The 25,153-nt window shown below is 42.9% G+C and overlaps 1 protein-coding gene across 4 annotated transcripts in view; it reads right to left on the bottom strand.

The window, feature by feature from the left end:
• Positions 1-25,153, bottom strand: part of TNC (tenascin C) — a 222,745-nt gene that overhangs the window by 85,999 nt on the left and 111,593 nt on the right. For all 4 annotated transcript variants that reach the window (XM_030207149.1, XM_030207147.1, XM_030207146.1 and 1 more), the window contains exons 5-8: positions 23,136-23,251; positions 6,595-6,748; positions 3,265-3,513; positions 1,224-1,409 (exon numbers count right to left, since the gene is read on the bottom strand). In XM_030207149.1, coding sequence (XP_030063009.1) covers positions 1,224-1,409; positions 3,265-3,513; positions 6,595-6,748; positions 23,136-23,251 — 705 coding nt within the window. The remainder of the gene's footprint in view (positions 1-1,223; positions 1,410-3,264; positions 3,514-6,594; positions 6,749-23,135; positions 23,252-25,153) is intronic.

The raw sequence follows: 25,153 nt of genomic DNA on the forward strand, positions 1-25,153 counted from the left end.
ATATGGATAGGTTCCCAAAGATACCAAACTGACAGTGCTAACAACTAAATATATAATAACTAGTAAAAAAAGGCCCGTTTCTGACACAAATGAAACGGGCGCTGGCAAGGTTTTCCTCGGAGTGTGTATGTTTGAGAGAGTGTATGTGAGAGTGACTGTGTGTGAGAGAGAGAGTGAATGTGTGCGTGTGTGTGTGTGTGAGAGAGAGAGTGAGTCTGGGTGCGAGTGTGTCTGTGAGAGAAAGAGAGTGTGTGTGTGATAATGAGAGTGTGTGCAAGTGTGTATTTGAGACACAGTGTGAGAGAGAGAGTGTGTTTCACACAGATACAGTGTGTGCGAGAGAGAGAGTGTGTGTGAGACATAGACTCTCTGTGAGACTGAGTGTATGAGACCAAGAGAGTGTGTGAGTGAGTGTGTGACACATAGAGAGTGAATGTGATAAAGTGTGAGACATAGAGTGTGTGAGAGACAGTGTGTGAGAGTGAGAAAGACATTGACTGTGTTAGAGAGAGAGAGAGAGAGAGAGAGATAGAGAGTGACAGAGATACCCCCCCTCTCTGGGGTCAGGCACCCCGCCCCGTCTGTCTTTCTCTGTCTCTCTCTCTCTCTCTGGTGTCTGAGCGTTACTGTGCAGGACACTGAGCTCTGGCTGTGCTTCAAGGAACTGACCAATCCTATTTAATAGAATGCACCTCCAACATTCTGAAGCCGAGAAACCTCGTGTGGTTGGTCACTTCTGCTTGTGACGAACCAGGAAGTACGTGATGTCAATTCAGGAGATGGATACAGAGAGCAGGTGAAAGATAGGTGAGTCTCATGAAGATGACTTAGATTGTCATTACCTGGTCTTTAAAAGTTTTGTCTTTCCGAACTGCTTTGCTTACAACACTATTAGTTTTTGGCTCCTCTTTTTAAGTCAATATTCAGAAGAAATATACATTTCACTTAGAAAATTAATCATATCACTATTTCTTTTTAAAAATGTGGTGCTGGTAAATGGTTAATGCTAAACAGACAACTCATTATCCAGTTCAAATTGATCCACATAAGTCTGATAAAAGTAAGGGATATGCATCTTGGGGATGTAGTCTTAAGTTATTTGGATAACACCAATATTCAGTACTATCCAGTTAACTTTAGAACAGTTTATTCTGTGGTTTGACTTAACTTCATTGGTCAGCTGAATATTCACTTAGTTACCAAAAGTACCTGACAAGTTCTACCTGTAAGGGTGATGCCAGTTGTGATTTCATTGCTCCTTGGCACAGTGACCTCAATGTAATCTCCTCCTGCGATGGGAGCATATTTGACCCTGTAAAATTCATTGTTTGCTTGGCTATTTTTCCACTCCAAGGTGATGCTGTCTTCTGTCTGGGACACACGCCTCAGATCTGAAGGAGCATCCAGGTCTGTGGGCAACAAGGATGTTTCCATCAAGAACACAATATCTGAAAAGCTATCGATGCAAGGGTCCTGGATACTTTCAGTTAATATAATAATAAATGCAGGATTCTTTAGACCTAATGTAGCTATGAATGAGGTGGCAATATTATTATTATTTTTATTTAGTAAAATCATGAAGGCCCATTTATTATCTTAAGGGTTCAACTTCTCCTGTTGTGACCAATGAATAATCCTTCAACCTCAGTTATGTTCAATATGTCTTGGGTTCACCAAGAAATGCAATGAAGTATCCTTCTAAGAAGTTCTCACACCTGGCCTTTAATAAAGAGAAGAGGAGTAAAGAAGCATGGGCGTGAGGAGGCACAAGAAGCACAGAACTGAATTTTGATTCAGTTTTTTATATTTTAGACTAGGCCTTGTTTACTATCTTTTGCCAGTTGAGTTCAGCCCCCATCTCCTGTCAAATATGATGGGGCACACTGGAAACTGGCAGTTTTGCTGAGCTTGTGAACTTATTTATCTGCATTTTTCTACTACACAAGAGGGAGCCCTTAGCAGTGACCCCTGAGGCAGCAATGACAAAACTTTGTACCTTCCCTCTCTAGAGGAGTGACCACAACACTACTTCAACAATCTCCTCTATATCCCAGGACCAAACTCACTACACCTCCACTTTTCTAGGGATGAGCAGACAGGGCTCCTGCAAAGACTCTTACTGTGCAACAAATATCTGTCTGCTCCCTGCTCCATACACTCCTTTCCTAGGTTACCTACATGGAACAGGAGGGGAGGAGGTACATCAAAAGCTTGAGCAGACAGAGCAGTGCATAACCACTACGCTCCCTATGAAACAGGAGAAGTGAACTTGGAGTGGACAGAGTATAGCAAAGTTGAGTTATGTTGTTCTATAATCCAGCTTTTTCTGTCCTTTTCCCCCTCCCCCCATACCTTGGGCAGCTTCCTTAGAAAAGGAAGGAGAGAACAATATCCGGAGGTCTCACTGAATAACCTAAGCCAAAGTCTAGGTACATGCAAATTCCAGAAAACATTCAACAATAATGTTGGAAGCATGTATTACACATGGAGGTATATCATATTTGGAGAATTACAATCCATTTTTGTAGGTACAAATATCCTACTCATGGAGTATGATTTCTAGAAACTGCACATTTAAAAACATTTAACAATGAAGATTTGATTATCTTAATCTAATACCATAATCTAATTCAATTCCATTTGGTTATTTAAATTCTAAATGCAGTAGTTTTTTAAATAGACTTTCATTTATACAGCGTTAATTCAAATTTGCTTAATGTTCCTTCATTCCTTCAGATTCATCTTGATGGTAACTGTGATAACGTTTGCTGTGGCTATGCCAAGGAAATAGAATGCATTACCTAAGAATCTGAGATCTATTTTCTGTAAATTGCTTAAGGCACATTTATTTCAAAAGGCCTTTCCTGCACATGTCATGCACTTTTGAGAACTGTGGAGAATATACAAGTAATGCAGATTTATATAGTGGACATAAATTTTATTTATGAACATGAAGATGGTAGGCAGACCGCTGGACATTATGTACTGAGTTTTGGTACTCATATAATTACTTGCTGTTTAATGTAATATTGCTATACTTTTTTAAAATTAATACGCATGTTTTTTGTATTGTCATGGAGTTTGTATTTTTTCTAGTACTCATCCATAATTATAAATGGTGCAAATTATAAATACTTTTAAATAAAAATAAATAAACAGTTGCATCACAGATAAGTGAATTAAGGTATTCTATTCCATTCTTTTCTACAATAGGTGATATCTGCTCTTTGGTTTCTCACAAAAATTGAGCAGAAGTGCCCTTACCTGTTGTAATGGTCTTAGTCACCTTCTCACTTATCATGTCCCCACGACGAGCAAAGAGCGTCAGATCATATGTGGTGTCTGGATTTAAGCCACCTAGAATGTACTGGTCTTCGTCTTTAGGGAAGGTCATAACTTTATCTTCATAGAGAAGAACAGTTTCGTCGATTTCTGCCATGGGTTTAATCCACGATAAAGTGGCACTCCTATCTGTAACATCTCTCACTTCAAACTGGCTGGGGGAGTCAATCACTATTAGAAAGCAAAAGTGATACAACAGGTGAAATTGTCAACATCCAAAGATGTTTCTTGTAAGAGGGTGCTGACATACTAAAACAACAGGAAACATAGCCATAATGACACAAAAAGCAACAAAATGCAGTTTCATTTTTGCTGCTTTAATATGTGCCAAATGCTTTCAGTACATGCTAATCATAGAAACGATAGTAACATAGTAAATGACGGCAGTTAAAGACCTGTACGGCCACCCAGTCTGCCCAACAAGATAAACTCATTTTACAATGCATAGACTTAGGAGTAATTTTCATTAGGACATCTAGCAAATAATTTGAAACATCTAATCTACATATCTAAAATTATATGTATATTAAATTTTACTATAAATCTAGTTAATACCCCTGAATATACTGATACATAGATGTCCCACTTATACATATAGGGCTAGATTCTATATATATATGGCGCCTAAAAAATCAGCGCAGAAAAAAACCCTGCTTAAGCAGTATTCTATAAGCTGTGCCTAAAGTTTGGTACAGCTTATAGAATTAATGCTTAAGCAGAGAGGTCATGCGTAAATTTAGGCACTGCCATTTGCACCAATGAAAATGTGGTGCAAATACCCATGCCTAAATTTACACGCAAAGCACCTATATTCTACAATTACATGTGTAACTCAAAACCATGCCCCCAAACCGCCCCGAAATGCCCATGACCTTCTCATTTCCGCTCCCCCTTTTTCAGGCCATATGTAAATTTTAGGCGCAGATCCTGTGCCTAACTTTATATGGGTAAGTCCAAATTAAATCTAAATAGTGTCAATAATTGCTTGTTAAAAAGCAAATTATTAGCACTAATTGGCTTATTATGCTATTAAATTGTGCTGGCAAATCAGGAACACGCCTACACTTGCGCACACAAGTTTTAGTGACTTTTATAGCATCAGGGGATACTCTATAGGCTCGATATCCAGTGACACCTGGATAAGTGCTGCTTACTGAGACAATGTCTGGATTTTTATTGGCATTATCAGAATAATAAAAAGGGCCCTGTTGCATAGCAAAAATGGCTGCCACCACTAAAGCAGGACCCCTTGTATCACAACTTAGTAAAAGGGCCCCTTACACACACTATTCTCCATCCTGCGCACACAATTTTGTATGCTAAATGTGAAAATGTGCAGTCCAAATTATAGAATGCAGGGAATAGTGTGCATAGTTCACTGTTCTACCATTACCAGTCTCTCTTTTATGTCTTATTTCACATCTGAAGAAGGGACATTAATAGTCTTGAAAGTGTTTATGCAATGTCATCATAAGATCATTTTTATGTGGGACCAATAACAAGTATCAGAGCCTACAAATATTCCAATTTCTAGACAGGACTCAACAAAGTTCTGGGTTTTCTAGCCCATTTTAAACCATAAAATTCTACTGCTTTGTCACCCTTTTATCTACCATCCATCTCTCCCTGACTCTCATCCACCCAGCTCTCCCTGTTTCTCACCTAACCTATCCCTCCCTCTTGTGAGATTGTCATTGGAATGATTTTAACCTTTGTGCTTCACTTATATATTCTGATATTTGTCAACATTTGTTTATTTCCAGTCTGAAGAAGAAGGGTTACCATTGAAAGCTAATCAAAAGATGTATTAAGTTAGTCCAATAAAAAGTTATCATGTTATTTTTTATTTTTTTTAATTTTTGTTACATTTGTACCCCGCACTTTCCCACTCATGGCAGGCTCAATGTAGTTTACATGGGGCAATGGAGGGTATTTTCTTTTCTATGTTTTGATTTATCTCTATTTATTAATTTATAGACCAGAATAACAATTATGGTCCCTTATTTTCTCCTATGGAATAAATGCAGTGCTGTATAGTCTGAAGAAGCATTTGTTGAAATATAACTTTACAACATCCATAGATAAACACTAATTTTAACATCCATGATGATACAACAACTGTTGGTCCAGCTATAGGATTTTTGGATACCATGAGTCTACTACATTTTTCTCAACTTATGGCCTGCCCTAACTACTTTGTCAGCAAAATGAGTTAAACGTTTAATCTAAGGTGCAATTCTGGTCTGCAAATTGGATTATTGACCTGAAGATTATTTGATTGTCAGGATTACATATTAACAAAGTATAAGGAAATCCATCTGAAATCGTTCTCTCAAATTTCCACTGACATTACAAAGCAATTAACAAACTTGCTCCTATTACTGTTGTGAAAATTCTCAAAAATAAACCTGCTCCATGGTGTAACAAACTTCAGTGAAAGCTGAAACAAGCAGGTCAGACACCAGACAGAAAGTGGAGAAAACTCCAGTCTCAAGCCTGAATTTCTAAGACACAGTATTTATTTATGCCAGTATTTACTAAAGCAGTGTATACATTCAGCTATATAATGTAAAAGACAGACAGGGACCAGAAGTGTCACTCAGACCTCTGACCTGTACTGTGTGGATATGTAGAAGTGGGCTGACCAAGATCGGCCTAAATTACACATATCTGGATGTAATGACCACACAGGAGCACCAAGACTATTCTGGCTGGTTGGACAGTTGACTACGTGGTTTTGTCAGAGAAGGCTCAATGGGTCTGATATTGGTGGATATATCAGCAACTTTCAGTGCATTAAACCCCCTCTACTGTCAACAAGGATGGGTGGAAGTGGAAAAAATACTCTCCTAGTTTAATTCTTTTTTAAACATCAGAATGTAAACAGTTACCATCACTGCTTACAGGAAGAGTTCCATAAGTCTCAGTGCTTTTCCCCTTGCTCTTTAATAGTCATATCAAACCATTGTGTGATATGTTTAAAAAGCACAATATTGTCTTTCATCAGTTTGTTGACAATCTTCAAATGTTCTTTCTTTCAGAGAGAATCCAGTTGCCATGTTGGAAAAAGTTAATGTTTATAGGGCAGAAATAAGCTACTGGGAAGTCAAAGCTACTCCTGATAGGAAATCTTCCCTCAGATTTTCACTGTCAACTCTTCTTCCTGATAATGTTAAGGCAAATGAACTAGGAATCTACTAGGATGGGCCTATCTGTGGAAAGTCAAGTTTCAGTTTTCTGCATAATACTCACTTGTGGTTGTCACCTTGGTGAGTTTGGGACCTTCAGTGTTGTTTTTCACTGCCTGGATGGAGACTTCATAGGTCTCTCCTGGTGCCAAACCACTTTGCATGTAAGTTGTTACCCCACTATTTAAAGTGTTGACTATTTCACCATTCTCTTCTTTCTGAAATGCACAGATACCTTTAGTGACAGCGGCAAAAATTTTGTATAAAGACTGCAGACAATGTGCACAGGTAAAAGAAGAACTTTAAACAATTAGTGAGGATGTGTACATATAGATAAAAGCCATATGATGAGAAGTATCATTATCACAAACAACACAAGTGGGTGGAGACCATTTTTCCGAAATGCAAAAGCTAGGATTCTAATTCCATCTCCATCAATTGCCATGAAACCTTACAAGCTGTTTGGAAAGTACATTCAGAGTGTTTATTTAGAGATACTCTTCTTATGTTCCTTTTTTTTGTTTATTGTAGAAGACAACATAAACAAATCATTATGAATCAAAACCCCATAAAACAGAGATGTGTGTTCAGAGATAAGTTGATTTCAATATCTCCATTTTTTTTAATGAGATTGTTTTAAGTGCATATTCAGTAGGTCTAGATCAAAACGTGTAATGTTTCACATGGACCCTCAAACCCCACCCCCAACACGCCCCCCGACACACACCCTTGTGATTTGGATGTACTGCATAGAAAAACATCTGTTTCTTTTGTTTTTATATATGTTTGAAATAGTGAATGTTTGAAATATTTATGTGCATTCAATTAGCAATCTGACATCAAGTTTCCCAAGCAATAAAATTATGGAATCTTGGGGATTTTCCTTTCTGTGCTTTGCTGCTGACACTAAAAGTTCATGGCCCTGACCAGCTGCTTCCTGGGAGTAACATATTTGCATCAATCACTTTTTTAATACTCTGTGTTATATCAGGTGTGAAGAGGCATTTTCAATATGACGTCTAAATCAGATTTTGGACATTTTGGTGAAAATGTCCAAAAATTAAGTGATGAACGTGTTGATTTTTGAACCTGAAAAAATCAATCTTTTTGTTTCAGAAATGGCCATTTCCTAGACATTGAGTAGACATTTTATGCTCAGTGTATTTTACTTTTGAGACCATTTTTGAAAATAAAAAAGTCCAAGGGAAAAACACACAAAAACAATCCATTGGGATGTCTGGAGGGGAGGGTGGGGTTGGCAGTATTCTTAGTAGACTTGCCCCACAGAATCTCAGAAGAGAAGTGGGTACCCTAGGGGATGCTGCAGTGGACGTCACATAAAAGGTCCCAGGTACACATCGTTGCCCCCTTATATTGTAGGGGGAGTCCTCCAAAAGTCTACTGTATCAACTGTACACCATTAAAATAGCCCTTAAGCCTGCAGATGTCACCTATATGTGTGTACAGTAGGTTTCTGGTAGTTATTGGAAGGCTCACACTTTACATCACAAGTATAGCACAGAGTGGGATATGGACCTGGGTTCCTTTCTCTACAGTACACTGTACTGACCACTAGGCTACTCCAGGGACCTGCTTGCTGCCATAATATCTGAAGCTGTCATAGTGGCTGATATGTACTGTTTCTTTCATATCTTTGGGGGGTGGGGTGGAAAGGAGTCACTGGACCACTGGAGTAGTAGGGGGGAGTCATGCCTTAATTCATCCAGTGGTCATCTGGTCATTTAGGGCACCTTTTTGTGACAAGGGGCATAATCAAAAGGGACGCCCAAGTTTTGCTGAGGACGTCCTCGCAAAGCGTCCCGGTGGAGGGGCGGGGAAACCCGCATTATTGAAACAAGATGGATGTCCATCTTTTGTTTCGATAATACGGTCGGGTATGCCCAAATCTTGACATTTAGGTCGTCCTTAGAGATGGTCATCCCTAGACTTGGTCGTTTCTGATTTTCAGCGATAATGAAAACCAAGGACGCCCATCTCAGAAACGACCAAATCCAAGCCCTTTGGTCATGGGAGGAGCCAGCATTCATAGTGCACTGGTCCCCCTGACATGTCAGGACACTAACCGGGCACCCTAAGGGGCACTGCACTGGATTTCAGAAATTGCTCCCAGGTACACAGCTCCCTTACCTTGTGTGCTGAGCCCCCCAACCCCCCCCAAGCCCACTACCCACAACTGTACACCACTACCATAGCCCTTATGGGTGAAGGGGGCACCTAGATGTGGGTACAGTGGGTTTGTGGTGGGTTTTGGAGGGCTCACTGTTTCCTCCACAAACGTAACAGGTAGGGGGGGATGGGACTGGTCCGCCTATTTGAAGTGCACTGCACCCACTAAAACTGCTCCAGGGACCTGCATACTGCTGTGATGGATCTGAGTATGACATCTGAGGCTGGCAATCAATATTTTTAAAGATGTTTTTTGAGGGTGGGAGGGGGTTAGTGACCATTGGGGGAGTAAGGGGAGGTGATCCCTGATTCTCTCCGGTGGTCATCTGGTCATTTTGGGCACCTTTTTGTGGCTTGGTCATAATAAAAACACGATCAGGTAAAGTCGTCCAAGTGTTCGTCAGGGACATCCTTGTTTCTTTTCATTATGGGTTGAGGGCATTCTAGTGTTAGGCATGCCCAAGTCCCGCCTTCACTACGCCTCCGATACATCCCCTTGAACTTTGGCTGTCACTGCGACGGAAAGTAGTTGGAGACGTCCAAAATCGGCTTTTGATTATGCCGATTTGGATGACCCAGTGAGAAAGACGTCCATCTTCCGATGTATGTCGAAAGATGGGTGTCCTTCTCTTTCGAAAATGAGCCTATTAGTCTTGATTGAAACAAGTCTTGATCAAAATGTCTAACGTTTCACCCAGGACATTTTTGCTTTGTTCCATTATGGCAGAAAAGGTCCAAGTTCTGGGAACACCCAAACTCCACCCAACATACCCCTGACATGCCCCCTTGTGAATTGGATGCACTGCATAGAAAAGCATCTTAAAATGGTGTTTGGAAATAGCAATTTGAACATTTTGGACAAAAAAGCATCAATCTGTTGCTTTGTGCTGCTTTTTGGACATTTTTCTATTTTGAAAATGAACCCCATGATGTACTCTGTTAGTGACTTTAGATTATAATTGTTGTATTCTCTTACTTCTTCATTCTGTAACAGGCCACATAAAGTTAGGTGCAAGTAAGTTATAGAATTCTAGCGCTTACACGGTAACTGTTGCAGCAATGTATGCAACTGCTAGCCGCACACTCAGCGGTATTCTATAACATACAGGTACAAATGCCTCAGCTCATAAATGCAAGGAGACATTCATAGGGGAAGGAGCATGGGCAGGATATGGGCGGGGCTTACAGAATACTGTAAGTTATGTGAATAGGTGTTGTATTTAGGCATATGCATTAATGCCTGCTATTGGCATGGTGTAAGTGTGCAAGCCTAAATGTAGTTGCACTGATGCCAGTTTAAAAGTGCTCTTATAGAATATGTTCATAGCCTATGTAATTTGGGCACCTGGAGTGCTCAGTTATAGAATTGCCCACTTGGTGCATTATTTTACAGTATTTTTTTTATTTTTTATTTTATTTATAACCATTTAAATTTTTACAAGCGATAAAACAGCTTTACAGTATTTTATATGAAGTTGTAAGCTACCTTTGAGTCTATTCATGCATCTGCCTTTTTCTTTCTGTCCCCATTTATTTGGAACAATTTGCCCCTTTACCTGAGGTCTGAACTGTCCTTCCCCAAATTCAAAGCCCTTTTAAAGACAAAGGTGTTGTTTTTTTGAACTAGCTTTCAATATGGTCATATACAGGCTTATTTTCGAAAGAGAAGGGTGTCCATTTTTCGACACAAATCGGGAGATGGGTGTCCTTCTCCCAGGGTCGCCCAAATCGGCATAATCAAAAGCCGAGTTTGGGCATCCTCAACTGCTTTCCGTTGCGGGGATGACCAAAGTTTACGGGAGGATGTCGGAAGCATAGTGAAGGCGGGACTGGGGCATGCTTAATATATGGGCGTCCTCGGCCGATAATGGAAAAAAGAAGGGTGTCCCTGACGAACACTTGGCCGACTTTAGTTGGTCCTTTTTTTTTACGACCAAGCCACAAAATTTTGCCCTAAATGACCAGATGACCACCGGAGGGAATTGGGAAAGACCCCCTACTCCCCCAGTGGTCACTAACGCCCTCCCACCCTAAAAAAAAATTAAATATTTTTCCAGCCTCTATGCTAGCCTCAAATATCATACCCAGCTCCATGACAGCAGTATGCAGGTCCCTGGAGCAGTTTTAGTGGGTACTGCAGTGCACTTTAGGCAGGCGGACCCAGGCCCATCCTCCCCTACCTGTTAAACTTGTGGTGGTAAATGTGAGCCCTCCAAAACCCACCACAAACCCACTGTACCCACATCTAGGTGCCCCCTTTCATCCCTAAGGGCTATGGTAGTGGTGTACATTTGTGGGGAGTGGGTTTTGAAGTTTTTTGGGGGTTCAGCACATAACGTAAGGGAGCTATGCACCAGGGAGCTTTTTCTGAAGTCCACTGCAGTGCCCCCTAGGGTGCCCGGTTGGTGTCCTGGCATGTCAGGGGGACCAGTGCACTACGAATGCTGGCTTCTCCCACGACCAAATGGCTTGGATTTGGTTGTTTCTTAGATGGGTGTCCTCGGTTTCCATTATCGCCGAAAATTGGGGACCACCATCTCTAGGGACGACCCATCTCTAAGGTCGACCATCTCTAAGGTCGACCTAAATGTTGAGATTTGGGCATCCCCGACCGTATTATTGAAATGAAAGATGGCTGCTCATCTTGTTTCGATAATACTGGTTTGCCCGCCCCTTCATGGGGACATCCTGTGAGGACGCCCTCAGGAAAACTTGGGCGCCCCGTTCGATTATGCCCCTCTCAGTCTTTCTGAGGGTCTGTGGTGTTGTGAGGATTAGGGTATGCAGTTTGTAATGTTTTAATTATTTTTAATTGTAAGCTGCAATGGCCTGTGCGCAGTAACAGAGTTAGAAACCTAGACTTTTGAAATAAAAAATGTACCAGATCAGAGCATCTGGATTTAGACACCTTAAACCACAAAACATCTGAATCGAGGTATCCCAAAAGGGAGAGGGGCCAGGTAAGAGGACTGAACATAGTAACTAAGCACTGACTTCCAGCACTGGGAGAGGGGGGGGGGGGGAGATTTTATGGATCAGGCGACCCTCAGGGGGAGGAATGCTGGCTTCGGCCTAACCCCTGGTAAGCCTTTCCTCAGCTGAGAGGTGCCCACCTCTACCACCGGCTGCCTTTCAGGTGCTGTGGAGGACTTGCAGCTCATCTGCATATCCTTACAGCCTTCTCCGGGGTGACACCCAGGTCCACCCCGATCCACTCAGGGCCTCCGCTCTAGGTGCCGCGCGCCTAACGGCGCGCGGGGCATTTTTCTCTTTGTATCTAATCTTTTTCCAGTTGCTAAAATACCTTAATCGTTATGGCCCCTTTTCACATTCTCTTCCTAGCTCTGTCCCTTCCTAATCTTTTCCCTCTCCCCCTACCTCTCTCCGCTACAGGAACTCACTTCCCATCCATTGACTTCATCACCTCACCTTCTCTCCTACCCTCTTCCTCCCTCTTGGCTTTTAATCTCCGTCTCTTTCTTCCCTCCATTTTGCCTTCCCCATTCCACCTAAATACCTCTCGCCTTCGACGCCTTCGTGGCCACACCTCTCCTACTCTCCTCCGCTCTCTTTTACTCCTTCTCTTACTCTCAGCTGGTGACATCAATCCCAATCCTGGCCCTCCTCACCAACTATTATCCAAACTCTACAGATCTCACCGTGACCTCTCTAACCTCATCTCTATTCCTCTACTCCCCTCCTCTTCTCTGCCCTTCTCTTGCGCCCTATGGAATGCCCGCTCTATCTGTAACAAACTCCCCTATATACAGGACCTCTTTATCTCGCGTCACCTCCATCTGCTCGCCATAACAGAAACATGGCTCTGCCCTGATGACTCTGCTTCAGTCGCAGCCCTGTGCCATGACAGTTATCTATTTTCACATACTCCTCGCCCTGCTGGCCGTGGGGGCGGTGTTGGACTACTTCTCTCTCCCTCCTCCAGATTTCAACCCCTTCTTCCACCTCAATCTCACTGTTTTTCCTCCTTTGAAGTCCACTCTATCCGCCTTTTCTCTCCTCTGCCTCTTCGAATAGCGGTCATTTATCGTCCCCCTGATAAGTCCCTTTCATCCTTTCTCAGTGACTTTGACGCCTGGCTTGCCTTCTTCCATGATCCTTCCTCCCCCTCTCTCATCCTTGGTGACTTTAATATTCCTGCTAATGATCCTTCCAACTCCTATATTTCCAAGTTACTCGCTTTAACGTCGTCCTTTAATCTCCAACTATGCTCCACCTCCCCCACTCATCAAAATGGTCACTGTCTTGATCTCATCTTCTCCTCCAACTGTTCACCTTCTAGTTTCCTTGCCTCTGATCATCCCTCCTCTGATCACCGTCTTATAACTTTCACACTTAAATCTCCTCCCTCCCAGTCCCGTCCTATCCTATCTAATTTATCTAGGAATCTTCACGATATTGACCCTTCATCTCTATCCTCCCATGTTTCAAACCTCCTCTCTACTGTGGCACCATCCACGTCTGTCAACGAGGCTGTTTCTTCTTACAACAATACTCTATCCTCTGCCTTAGACACTGTTGCACCTTTGATGACCCACCCTGTAAGGCGTACAAAACCCCAACCTTGGCTGAATTCTAATATCCGCTACCTACGTTCCTGTACCCGCTCCGCCGAACGCCTCTGGCGGAAATCTCGGGCCCTTGCTGATTTCTTACACTTTAAGTTCATGCTGACCTCCTTCCAATCTGCTCTTTTACATGCCAAACAGGATTATTATATCCAACTGACCAACTCTCTTGGCTCTAATCCTCGACTTCTCTTCACCACATTGAACTCTCTCCTCAAGGTGCCCCCTCCCCCAACTCCCCCTTCATTATCTCCTCAGACCCTTGCTGAATTCTTTCACAACAAGGTTCAAAAGATAAACCTTGCTTTCTCTACCTCACCAGCTCTCCCTCCACTAGTCCGTTCCCCTCTCTCTCCTTCCCCTCATTCCCTTTCCTCCTTTCCTGAAGTTACTATTGAGGAAACTACACTTCTCCTTTCTTCCTCAAAATGTACCACCTGTTCCTCTGATCCCATTCCCACCCACCTTCTTAATGCCATCTCTCCTACTCTTATTCCTTTTATCTGTCACATTCTCAATCTCTCACTTTCCACTGCGACTATCCCTGCTGCCTTTAAACATGCTGTGGTCACACCTCTCCTTAAGAAGCCTTCACTTGACCCTACTTGTCCCTCTAATTACCGACCCATCTCCCTCCTTCCTTTTCTCTCCAAATTACTTGAGCGTGCTGTTCACCGCCGCTGCCTTGATTTTCTCTCCTCACATGCTATTCTTGACCCATTACAATCTGGTTTTCGCCCTCTCCACTCAACCGAAACTGCGCTTACTAAAGTCTCCAATGACCTATTACTGGCTAAATCCAGAGGTCAATATTCCATCCTCATTCTTCTTGATCTTTCCGCTGCTTTTGACACTGTCGATCACAACATACTTCTCGATACCCTGTCCTCACTTGGATTCCAGGGCTCTGTCCTTTCCTGGTTCTCTTCCTACCTCTCCCTCCGCACCTTTAGTGTTCACTCTGGTGGATCCTCTTCTACTTCTATCCCTCTGCCTGTCGGCGTACCTCAGGGTTCTGTTCTTGGTCCCCTCCTCTTTTCTATCTACACTTCTTCCCTTGGTTCATTAATCTCATCCCATGGCTTTTCCTACCATCTCTATGCTGATGACTCCCAAATCTACCTTTCTACCCCTGATATCTCACCTTGCATCCAAACCAAAGTTTCAGCGTGCTTGTCTGACATTGCTGCCTGGATGTCTCAACGCCACCTGAAATTAAATATGACCAAAACCGAGCTTCTCATTTTCCCCCCCCAAACCCACCTCCCCGCTCCCCCCGTTTTCTATTTCTGTTGATGGCTCTCTCATTCTCCCTGTCTCCTCAGCTCAAAACCTTGGGGTCATCTTTGACTCTTCTCTCTCCTTCTCTGCTCATATCCAGCAGACCGCCAAGACCTGTCGTTTCTTTCTTTACAACATCCGTAAAATCCGCCCCTTTCTTTCCGAGCACTCTACCAAAACCCTCATCCACACCCTTGTCACCTCTCGTTTAGACTACTGCAATGTGCTTCTTGCTGGCCTCCCACTTAGTCACCTCTCCCCTCTCCAGTCGGTTCAAAACTCTGCTGCCCGTCTCATCTTCCGCCAGGGTCGCTTTACTCATACTACCCCTCTCCTCAAGACCCTTCACTGGCTCCCTATCCGTTTTCGCATCCTGTTCAAACTTCTTCTACTAACCTATAAATGTATTCACTCTGCTGCTCCCCAGTATCTCTCCACACTCGTCCTTCCCTACACCCCTTCCCGTGCACTCCGCTCCATGGATAAATCCTACTTATCTGTTCCCTTCTCCACTACTGCCAACTCCAGACTTCGCGCCTTCTGTCTCGCTGCACCCTACGCCTGGAATAAACTTCCTGAGCCCCTACGTCTTGCCCCATCCTTGGCCACCTTTAAATCTAGACTGAAAACCCACCTCTTTAACATTGCTTTTGACTCGTAACCACTTGTAACCACTCGCCTCCACCTACCCTCCTCTCTTCCTTCCCGTTCACATTAATTGATTTGATTTGCTTACTTTATTTAATTTTTTGTCTATTAGATTGTAAGCTCTTTGAGCAGGGACTGTCTTTCTTCTATGTTTGTACAGCGCTGCGTATGCCTTGTAGCGCTATAGAAATGCTAAATAGTAGTAGTAGTAGTAGTAGAGATTCTATAAAGCAGGTACTAACATTTATTTCAGGGAAACTGTCCATTATCTGTTATTGAACTGTTAATTTTCTCTTCCTCGAGACTGAGCTTTAATTTTAGTTCTATACTTAAATTGGAGATTCCATCGGTTAAGAATATTAAACTCAAATGATTTCATGTAAGTTCTTTTTGCTATCTGTCTAGCAACATTTGGAAGATGGTACATTTGCAGAGTAGGTCTTTATTTAATTATTTTCAGGTTTAAAGATCTTTCTTTTTAGTAAATTTTATGATTTCTGCTTCTTTCTTAGGGCAAGTTAGTTGTCCTTGGGATTAGCTTTGTGTTACCCGCTTTGATTCCTGAGTAGATATAAGCAGGATATAAGCACCAGAATGGAATAGAATAGATTATGCATATAAATGATTAGAATACTGGAATATATGCACTAATATGTCAGATACACACTTATGTACTATTCTGTAAATATGCACAACTTTTACATAGGATGTATTGACCAGGTGGGTGAACACATGGGTAGAGTCTGGGTGAAGCATGAGCAAGACTCACATGAATGTAACTTACAGAATATAAGTTATACACTTACCTCTGGCACTGAGGCATGAGTATGTACTCCAGCTCTATGGCTGGTGTAAATGTTTGCATCTAAGCACAATCTTATGCAGGGGCGTAGCCAGACCTCAATGGGAGGTGGGAGGCCAGAGCCCAAGGTGGGGGGGCACATTTTGGCCCACCTTTCCGCCGCCGCCACTTCCGCCCCCCCCCCCCCCATGGTCCTTACTGCCTCCCTGCCACCGCCCACCTGCTGCCGCTTTGGCCCCCCCTGCTGCCATTACGCCCCCTACCCCCACTGAGAAGGTACCTTGGCTGGCGGGGGTCCCCATCACCCACCAGCTAAAGCATTTGTCCCATGCTGGTGTCACATTGTCTGGCACTCTGTCCTGTTTTCAGTCGCTGTGCACACTCATTTTAATGAAACTGAGCAGCCAAACTGGGGACGCCAGAGCCAATTTGGAGGGGGCTATGAACCCCCATAGCTATGCCAGTGATCTCACATATATAACTGGTTATGCTAGTATTCTATAATGGAAAGTAGACACCTACTTTCCTTTATAGAATAGGCTCCTATGAGCCACCCTCTAGATACCTATTTATAGACACACTGTTATAGAATTACCTCCGGGTGCCTGAGTTAGAAAAATTCAGCAAGCCTAATAATAGCAGAATAGAGGAGTAGCCTGGTGATTAGAGCATCAGTCATGACATCCAGAGGTGCTCCAGTTCAAATCCCACTGCTGCTCCTTGTGATCTTGGGAAGTCACTTAACCCTCCATTGCCTCAGGTACAAAATGAGATTTATGAGATCCCTAAGGACAGGGAAATACCCAGTGTACCTGAATATAATTCACCTTGAGCTACTACTGAAAAAGGTGTGAGCAAAATCTAAATAAATATAGGTGCCACAATTTTAAGGCACCTACAATTTAGTGTAAGTGTCTATAGTCAGTAGGTCTATACTGGATGAAAACAGACTCTAAAATAAGCATCTAGTAGGTTCCTAAAGTAAAGTTCTGAATAATGGGCTCTTAATAAGTCCAATCAATGCCATTTTTATGTAAATCTCTCTAAACAGATGATCAAAACAAAGATATAACATGAGGATATTTCTTTTTTTTTTTTTTAATGAGCAAAACAACACTCCTCTATATTAAAGAGAAAAAGAATCAAATCTCTAATATACTACAACTACTTATCATTTCTATAGCGCTACTAGACATACACTAAACATGTAAGAGACAGTCCCTGCTTGACAGAGCTTACAATCTAATCAAGATAGACAAACATGGCAGATAAGGGAATTACTTAAGTTGGGAATGATAAATCAGACATGCGTACTGAACAAGTGAATAGGAGTTAGGCATTAAAAGTAGCCTCAGAAAGGTGGGCTTTTAGACTAGATTTGAAACCCTTACATTTCTACTAGATTTGAATATAGCCAGAGATAGAGCTTGATGTACTGATTCAGGAAGTCTATTCGAGGCATATGGTGCAGGAAGATAAATGGAATGTAGTCTGGAGTTCGCAGTGGAGGAGAAGGGTACAGATAAGAGAGATTTACCTAATGAATGAAGTTCCTGGGGAGGAGTGTAGAGAGAGATAAGAGTGGAGAGGTACTGAGGAGCTGTAGAGTGAAGGCACTTGTAAGTCAAAATGAGGAGTTTGAACTGGATGCAGAAATGGATAGGGAGCCAATGAAGTGACTTGAGGAGAGGGCTAATATGAGCATAGCGACACTGGTGGAATATAAGTCATGCAGCAGAATTTTGAACAGATTGAAGCGGAGAGAGATGGCTTAATTGGAGAAATGTGAGAAGCAAGTTGCAGTAGTCTGAGAGTGTGGATAAGGGTTTTGGTAGTGTGCTCTGAAAAGAAGGGATGAATCTTGGTGATATTATAGAAAAAGAAACAACAGGCTTTAGCAGTCTGTTTGATGTGTGCAGAGAAAGAGAGAGAGAGAGGAGTCAAAAATGACCCCGAAGGTTACGAGCTGACAAGACAGGGAAGAAGAAAGTGTAAAGCGTTATCCACAGAGATAGAGAAAGGGGGAAGAGGAGAGGTGGGTTTAAGGGGAAGGATAAGAAGCTCAGTGTTCGCCATGTTTAGTTTCAGATCGCTGTGAGACATCCAGGTAGCAATGTCAGACAGGCAGGCTGAGACTTGGGCCTAGATTCCTGCTGAAATTTCTGGTGTGGAGAGATTGGGTTACTTCTTTTCATATGGAGGAATTGTCTCTATGTTACAGGGGCGTAGCCACGGGTGGGCCTGGATGGGCCCAGGCCCACCCACTTTCCCTCCAGGCACACCCATCCAAATCCTTCATCGCTGTCGCTGCCTTTTCTCCCGCGGCTTCGGGGAACGGCCATCTGGGAGGCAGCGATCAGCGTTACCTGTCAGTGCCTGCCCTGAAATTGTGCTTCTCTTCTCCCCAGACTTCGTCCCGCTCTTTTCTTCGCTCATCACGCAGCGCTGCGCTGCTATTCAAACAGGCAGCTCCGCTCCTCTCTGCCGCGTCCATCCAGCCCTCTGATGCACTTCCTGTTTAGTAGGGCCGGATGGACGCGGCAGAGAGGAGCGGAGCTGCCTGTTTGAATAGCAGCGCAGCGCTGCGCGACGAGCGAAGAAAAGAGCAGGGCGAAGCCTGGGGAGAAGAAAAGCACAATTTCAGGGCAGGCACTGACAGGTAACGCTGATCGCTGCCTCCCGGATGGCCGTACCCCAAAGCCGCGGGAGAAAAGGCAGAGACAGCGATGAAGGATTTGGATGGGCAGGCCTGGAAGAGTAAGTGCTGGATTTGCGGTTGGTTGGTTGGTTGGTTGGTTGGGGGGGGGGGGGGAGAGGAAAGGGAAGGGATACTTTTGCCAGAGACAGAGTCAGACTTGTAGGAGGAAGGGGATTAGAGGGAACTGGGAAGGAAGAGAGCTGCTGGAGATGGGAGGAAAAGGAGGAGGGGATCAGGATAGAAGGGAGAGAGCTGCTGGACATGGGAGGAAGGGGCTGGAGAGCTTCTGGACAAGGGAGGAAGATGGAGGGGAGGGAGAGAGCTGCTTGACATGGGAGGAAGAGGAGGAGGGGACTGAATGGAAGGGAGAGAGCTGCTGGACATGGGAGGGAGAGGAGGAAGGGGCTGGAGAGCTGCTGGACAAGCTAGGAAGAGGAAGAAGGGACTGGAGGAAAGGGGGAGAGCTCCTGGACATGGGAGGAAGAGGAGGAGGGGACTAGATGGAAGGGAGAGAGCTGCTGGACATGGGAGGGAGAGGAGGAAGGGGTTGGAGAGCTGCTGGACAAGGGAGGAAGAGGAGGAAGGGACTGGAGGGAAGGGAAAGAGCTGCTGGATATGGGAGGAAGAGAAGGAGGGGACGATGGAAGGGAGAGAGCTGCTGAAGGAAGAGGAGGAGGGGATCTGGGTAGAAGGGAGAGAGCTGCTGGACATGGGAGGAGAACTGGAGGAAAGGGAGAGAACTGCTGGTACAGCACAAGGAGGGAGGGAAGGGAAACAGAGATACCAGACCAAGGAGATGAAGGAAAAGGGAATATTAAACCTACAGTTTGAGGGAGGGAGGCAGGAAATCAAGCAACCAAACCAGATGCTGGAAAGAGGAGGGAGTGAGAGGGAGAGAAGCTGGATGGGGTAGGGTCAGAGAGGGTAGAGATATATTGGCACTGGGGACAAAGAGAGGGGAGAAGATGGATAGAGTAATATAGGGACACAGAGAAAAGGAGATACTAAACATGGAGGAAGATAGAGGTACAGAGATGGAAGAAGATGGAAGGTTGGCAGAGAAAGAGGGAAAACAGATGGAAGGATGGCAGAGAAAGAGGGAAAATGGATGGATGGGAGAGAGACACTGGATGGAAGGATGGGGAGAGAAAGAGGGGAGATGGATGAAAGGATGCAGAGAGAAAGGGGAGAGACTGGAAGGATGTGGAGAGAGACGGGACACTGAACAGAAAAGGGTAGAGAGATAGACACTGGTTAGAAGGAGGGAGAGAGACATTAGATGGAATGATCAGGAGAGAGGGTAGATGGGTAGAAGGATGGGGAGAGAAAGAGGGAAGACACTGGATGGAAGGGTAGGGAGAAAGAGGTGACACTGGATGGAAGGATGCAGAAAGAAAGAGGGGAGACTTTTGGAAGGATGGGGAGAGAGAGGGGAGTCACTGGAAGGATGGGGAGAGAAAGAGGAAAGCTGCTGCATGGAAAGGGGGAGTAGTGAAAGATTGGAGAATAAGAGGAAGGGGCATGGGGAGAACAAGGATGAGAAAAAGATGAAAAGCCATAAGTAGATGAAGGAAATTAAAGAATGGATAGTAAGAATGAATTAAATCTGGACACAGAGAGAGGCAGAAAAATATTGAAGAAAGCAAAGAAAAAGGAGAGAAAAATGACAAATGGCCAGGAAACCCTGGCAGAAGAGTTAAGCGAAAACGAAAGAAAGCAGAATCTAGAGACACAATGAGAAAAAGTAAATGGCCATACAACAAAGGTAAAGAAAATAATTTTATTTTTAATTTAGGATAAAGTAATATGATGTTAATAAAGTTTCAGAGACCAATACTTCCTTCCTTAGGTCAGGAGAGGATACCGTAACCGCATTATACTGACCTGAGGCAGGAGGTTTTGGCCTCTGAAAGCTCACTGAAAAGGATTAGGCTATTAAATAAATTGTCTGAAATCGGATGCACTGAAAAGCAGCACTTTACCCTGTGTGACAAATGCATCTGAGTGTGACTAAATTTTGCTCTGTGTGTGTGTGTGTGTGGGGGGGGGGGGGGGGGGTAGAGAGAAAATTTTGTGCCCACCCACTTTGGGTTCAGGCCCACCCAAAATTGGCAGTCTGGCTACACCACTGCTATGTTACACTGCCGTATTTGATCATCAGTAGTGGTTTTATCATGGAATTTATAAAAAATTAGCCTTGGTAATTGATGTATATGCACTACATCCAGGAAGGAATTAATAAGGCAAAACATGGCCAGTGCTGGTTACATGAACTTTCAGAAGTTACTTTTCAAAGCCCATTCCCAGGTTATGCAAACAGTTTGCTTATTTTTTCCCAGTGGCAAATGAAGGTAGTGATGGGGTGGAGGGAGGTTGGAGAAGGAAAGTCCTGCACATATTTCTGCTGCATGTATTTATATCTAACAACTTTGACTGCATTTACAGAAAGGTGGTATATCAAGTGTGGAATAAGCATACTTCAAAGCACATTTCAATTTGTGTTGAAATTCTAAAGCGGACAGCCACATTTTCAAAGGGAAACCTAACATGACTGGTAAGTCCCATGAGGAGTCTTAAAATTGTCCCAAAAGTAGCAAAAGGAGAGGCTGGGGTTTTTCTGGGTTCTAAAACAGCAGAGCCCAGGAAAATAAAAATGCACAAACTTTAATAGGAAATTAAATATATACACATAAAAATACTTTAAAATGAACCAACATGGCCACGTTTCACCCATAGGCTGCATCAGGGGTAATATTCATCATGAATGCAGTAGACACCTGTAGTTCTCAATTACTCCAAAAGATACTTAAAATCCACATAACTTTATTTAAAAAACGATAGCCACCAGTTGATTCCCAACAAGTCACTTTCAGGAGCACAGGAGTAGCTTAATAGCTAGAGTAGTGGACTGGGAACTGGAAGTCCCAGTTCCAAATCCCACATTAGCTCTTTGTGGCCTTCAGCAAGTCACTTAACCCTCCATACCTTGGAAAAAGACAACGGCAAATGACTCCTGATCATGCCAAGAAAACTACAAGGTGGGGGTGTCCCTCATTAGTTGTCAGGACTCAACTCTAACTGAAGGTCACATCTGGATTTGAGTCTCTCAACTCTCAGCAGTTGGTATACTTCTATACCAGTGTTAAAAGAATGTCAATTCTGGATTGCCTGATATTCAGACTGAAGGAGGTAGCAGGGTTGCCTCCCGTGGTCCGTGCTGAGCCCAGATATTCAATGTTGGGCTGTTTCCAGTGACTGGCATTGAATATTCAGGCATATTTTGGCCAGTTTAAACTTAACCAGCCAAGCTAGGCCAGATATTTTGGCAGCCTAATTTGGCCCCAAACGTAGCCAGTGATGTGCTGCATATTGGCATATTTTCGGTTATATTGCACAATATAACTGGTTATCCGCTAGCTGCTAACTGGCAATATTCAGCGGGAGATAGCCAGCTATTTCCTGCTGAATATCAGAAGATAGCCAGCAAAATGTCATTTAACCATCCAGGAGCCGATCCTGGCCTGTTAAATAGTTTTAAAAATCGGCCGGTTCCTCTCTTTTAAAAGTATTTTCATGTATATTTAATTTCCTATTAAAGATTGTGCATTTTTATTTTCTTGGGTTCTGCTGTTTTGGCTGTCAAAACTGTGTCCATATGGCAGTGGCGTAGCTATGGGGGACCACGAGGGCCTGGGCATGCTCAGTTTCATTACGAACGTGCAGTGTCTGGCACACTGAAAACAGGAGAGGAAGAAAGTGCGAGACCAGCGCGGGACAGATAAACGCTTCAGCTGGCGGGGGTTGGGGACCCCCACCAGCAAAGGTACCTGGCAGTGGCAGGGGGTTGGAAGCAGCAGCAGCGGCGATGGCGGAGGGGTCGAAGTGGCCAGGGAGGGGCGGCGGCTGGGGGATGTGGGTTAAAATGTGCCCCACCCCCCACCTTGGGCTCTGGACCCCCCTCCCGCTGAGGTCTGGCTACACCCCTGCCATATGGGCCATCCCAGCCATTCTGCTCAGTTTCCTTCCCCATCTGTCAAGTGTACAAGCTTGACCATCTTTACTCTTCTCACTATGATCCAAATGTAGTGTACTGTTATTATAATAGGGCAACAAATAGATTTAAAAGTGAACAGATTCTAGATACGATAAAGCACAATCATTAATATAACAATTCATACTTTCAGTATTATTCTATTTTCTGAAATTCAAAGTTAGTGTCTGATTTGGATGAAAATGAGTCAGAGATAATATTTCTAAGGACAATTTCCCAAGATCTTTAGCCCTAAACTGACAGATGTGATGCATGGTTACTATTTTGATAAAGAATTTTGAATTAGTGCAAAACCCAATCAAGTAGTGGATTAAACTTCTGCTTCAGAGTCCTGGGTTCACCTTTTGCTTACCGTATTTTGGAAGATGAGTTTCCAAGCATCAAAGGAGATTTTCAAAGGCTCCCACTCCACCTCGACCCAAGTCTCCTTAACAGATTTGAACCTTAAGTCATCTGTAGTAGGTAGTTCTACGGGAGAGCGAAGGACATTAGCTCAGTGCATTGGGTAAGGAACACAGACATGTTTATTCACTGTAGAGCATCACTGTGAATTGCTATTTTGCCTCTCAAGAGTTTATAAGATCACAGTTTCCTTGTTTCAGGCAGATCTGGACAGCAATATTGAGACCAGTCTTCATAAGTGGATTATTATTGGGATACATCTGCCAGATATAATTTTACTACTTGGAGACTGAATAAGGCTACAGGATCATTGTTTATGTCCCTGATACAGGTGTAAACCAAAACATGGCTGCATCGGGCTCGTTTGAATAAAGGTGACTTTTAACATACTGAGCAGAACTCTGTGTTTTATCCAACTCTTTCATACCTCAGATATACATCTGGACAACTACCATCTAGTATTTAATTTAAAAAAATTAAATTTGCTTCTGTGCAAAAAGAATATGATCTTGTTAATAATGTTAGATATGTCATCCTAAGAATTCCATGTTGAGCTTCAAATGTCACAGTAAAGTGAGAGAATATACTTGGGTCTGGAGAAGAGAAGGCTAAGGGTAGATATGATAGAGGTCTATAAAATCTTTAATCAAGTGATACAGGTAAATGTGAACTGGTTGTTTACCCTTTCAAGATAAGAACATAAGTATTGACATACTGGGACAGACCAATGGTCTATCAAGCCCAGTATCCTGTTTTCAACAGTGGGCAAGCCAGGTCACAAGTACCTGGCAAAAACCCAAATCATGGCAACATTAAGTACATAAGTATTGCCAAACTGAGACAGACCGAAGATTCATCAAGCCCTGTATCCTGTTTCCAACAGTGGCCAATCCAGGTTACAAGTACCTGGCAAGATCCCAAAATAGTACAATACATTTTATACTTTTAATCCTAGAAATAAGCAGTGGATTTTCCCTAAGTCCATTAGGGAAAGTCCATTTTTATGTATGTATGTATGTATTTATTTATTTATTCATTCATTCATTATTGCATCCCACTGTTATCCAAAAACAGGTTTCAGTTCAAAGTGGCTTACAATTTACATTCTGGTTGAAGATTACAATGATGGTTTACAATTAAGATGTGAAAAGGACATCAATAGCTTATGTAGTTATAGAATTATTTGAAGAAGTAAGTTTTCAGATCTTTTCTGAATTGAAAATAGTTGGTGATGCTTCTTATGACCTTTGGTATTGAGTTCCACCATTTAGAACCCAGGTAATTAAATCCAGACTATTAGAGGTTGAATGAATATAAGTCATCTATTTTTTATATTTCTGGACCTAGATTGTTGAACTCTTTGCTAGCAACAATATGTTCAAGTAGGAGTCTTGACACTTTTAAGAAACATTTGAAGACTTATTTATTCCAGCAAGCTTTTAGTGACTGACCAAATTAATCCTGCATGTAACTTAACAGCATCAGGTTGTATTTTGTGCTGCTGTAATTGTTTTGTGTTATTTCATCTGCTGTATTGTATTTTATTATGCATGTATATTTTTCCCGCCTATAATAGCAGATAAATAAGTAAAGTAAGAGTGTGCATGTTTTGTAAGTTATATTTCTGCAATTGGATAGGTGAAGAAGTAGGTAGCATCTGGTTTCTGGGCTTGCATTTCTTGGGGACAGTTCAATTATATCTAGCATATATTCAGGAGACATACCAAATAGTATCTTGTAGATGAGGGTGCTAGCTTTGAAGACTAGTCTTGCCTTGATTGGCAGCCAGTGCAGTTGTTCGAGCAGTGGAGTAGCTCTTTCATATACTGATTTCTTGAATATTAGCCTTGCTGCCATGTTTTGGATGGTTTGCAGTGATTTTAGTGTGTTTTCCGTGCACCCTACATATACTGCATTACAGTAGTCTAGTTGTGATAGTATTGTTGATTGCACTATTATCTGGAATGA

The sequence above is a fragment of the Microcaecilia unicolor genome, chromosome 6 (genome assembly GCF_901765095.1).
Source record: "Microcaecilia unicolor chromosome 6, aMicUni1.1, whole genome shotgun sequence".
NCBI lineage: Eukaryota > Metazoa > Chordata > Amphibia > Gymnophiona > Siphonopidae > Microcaecilia > Microcaecilia unicolor.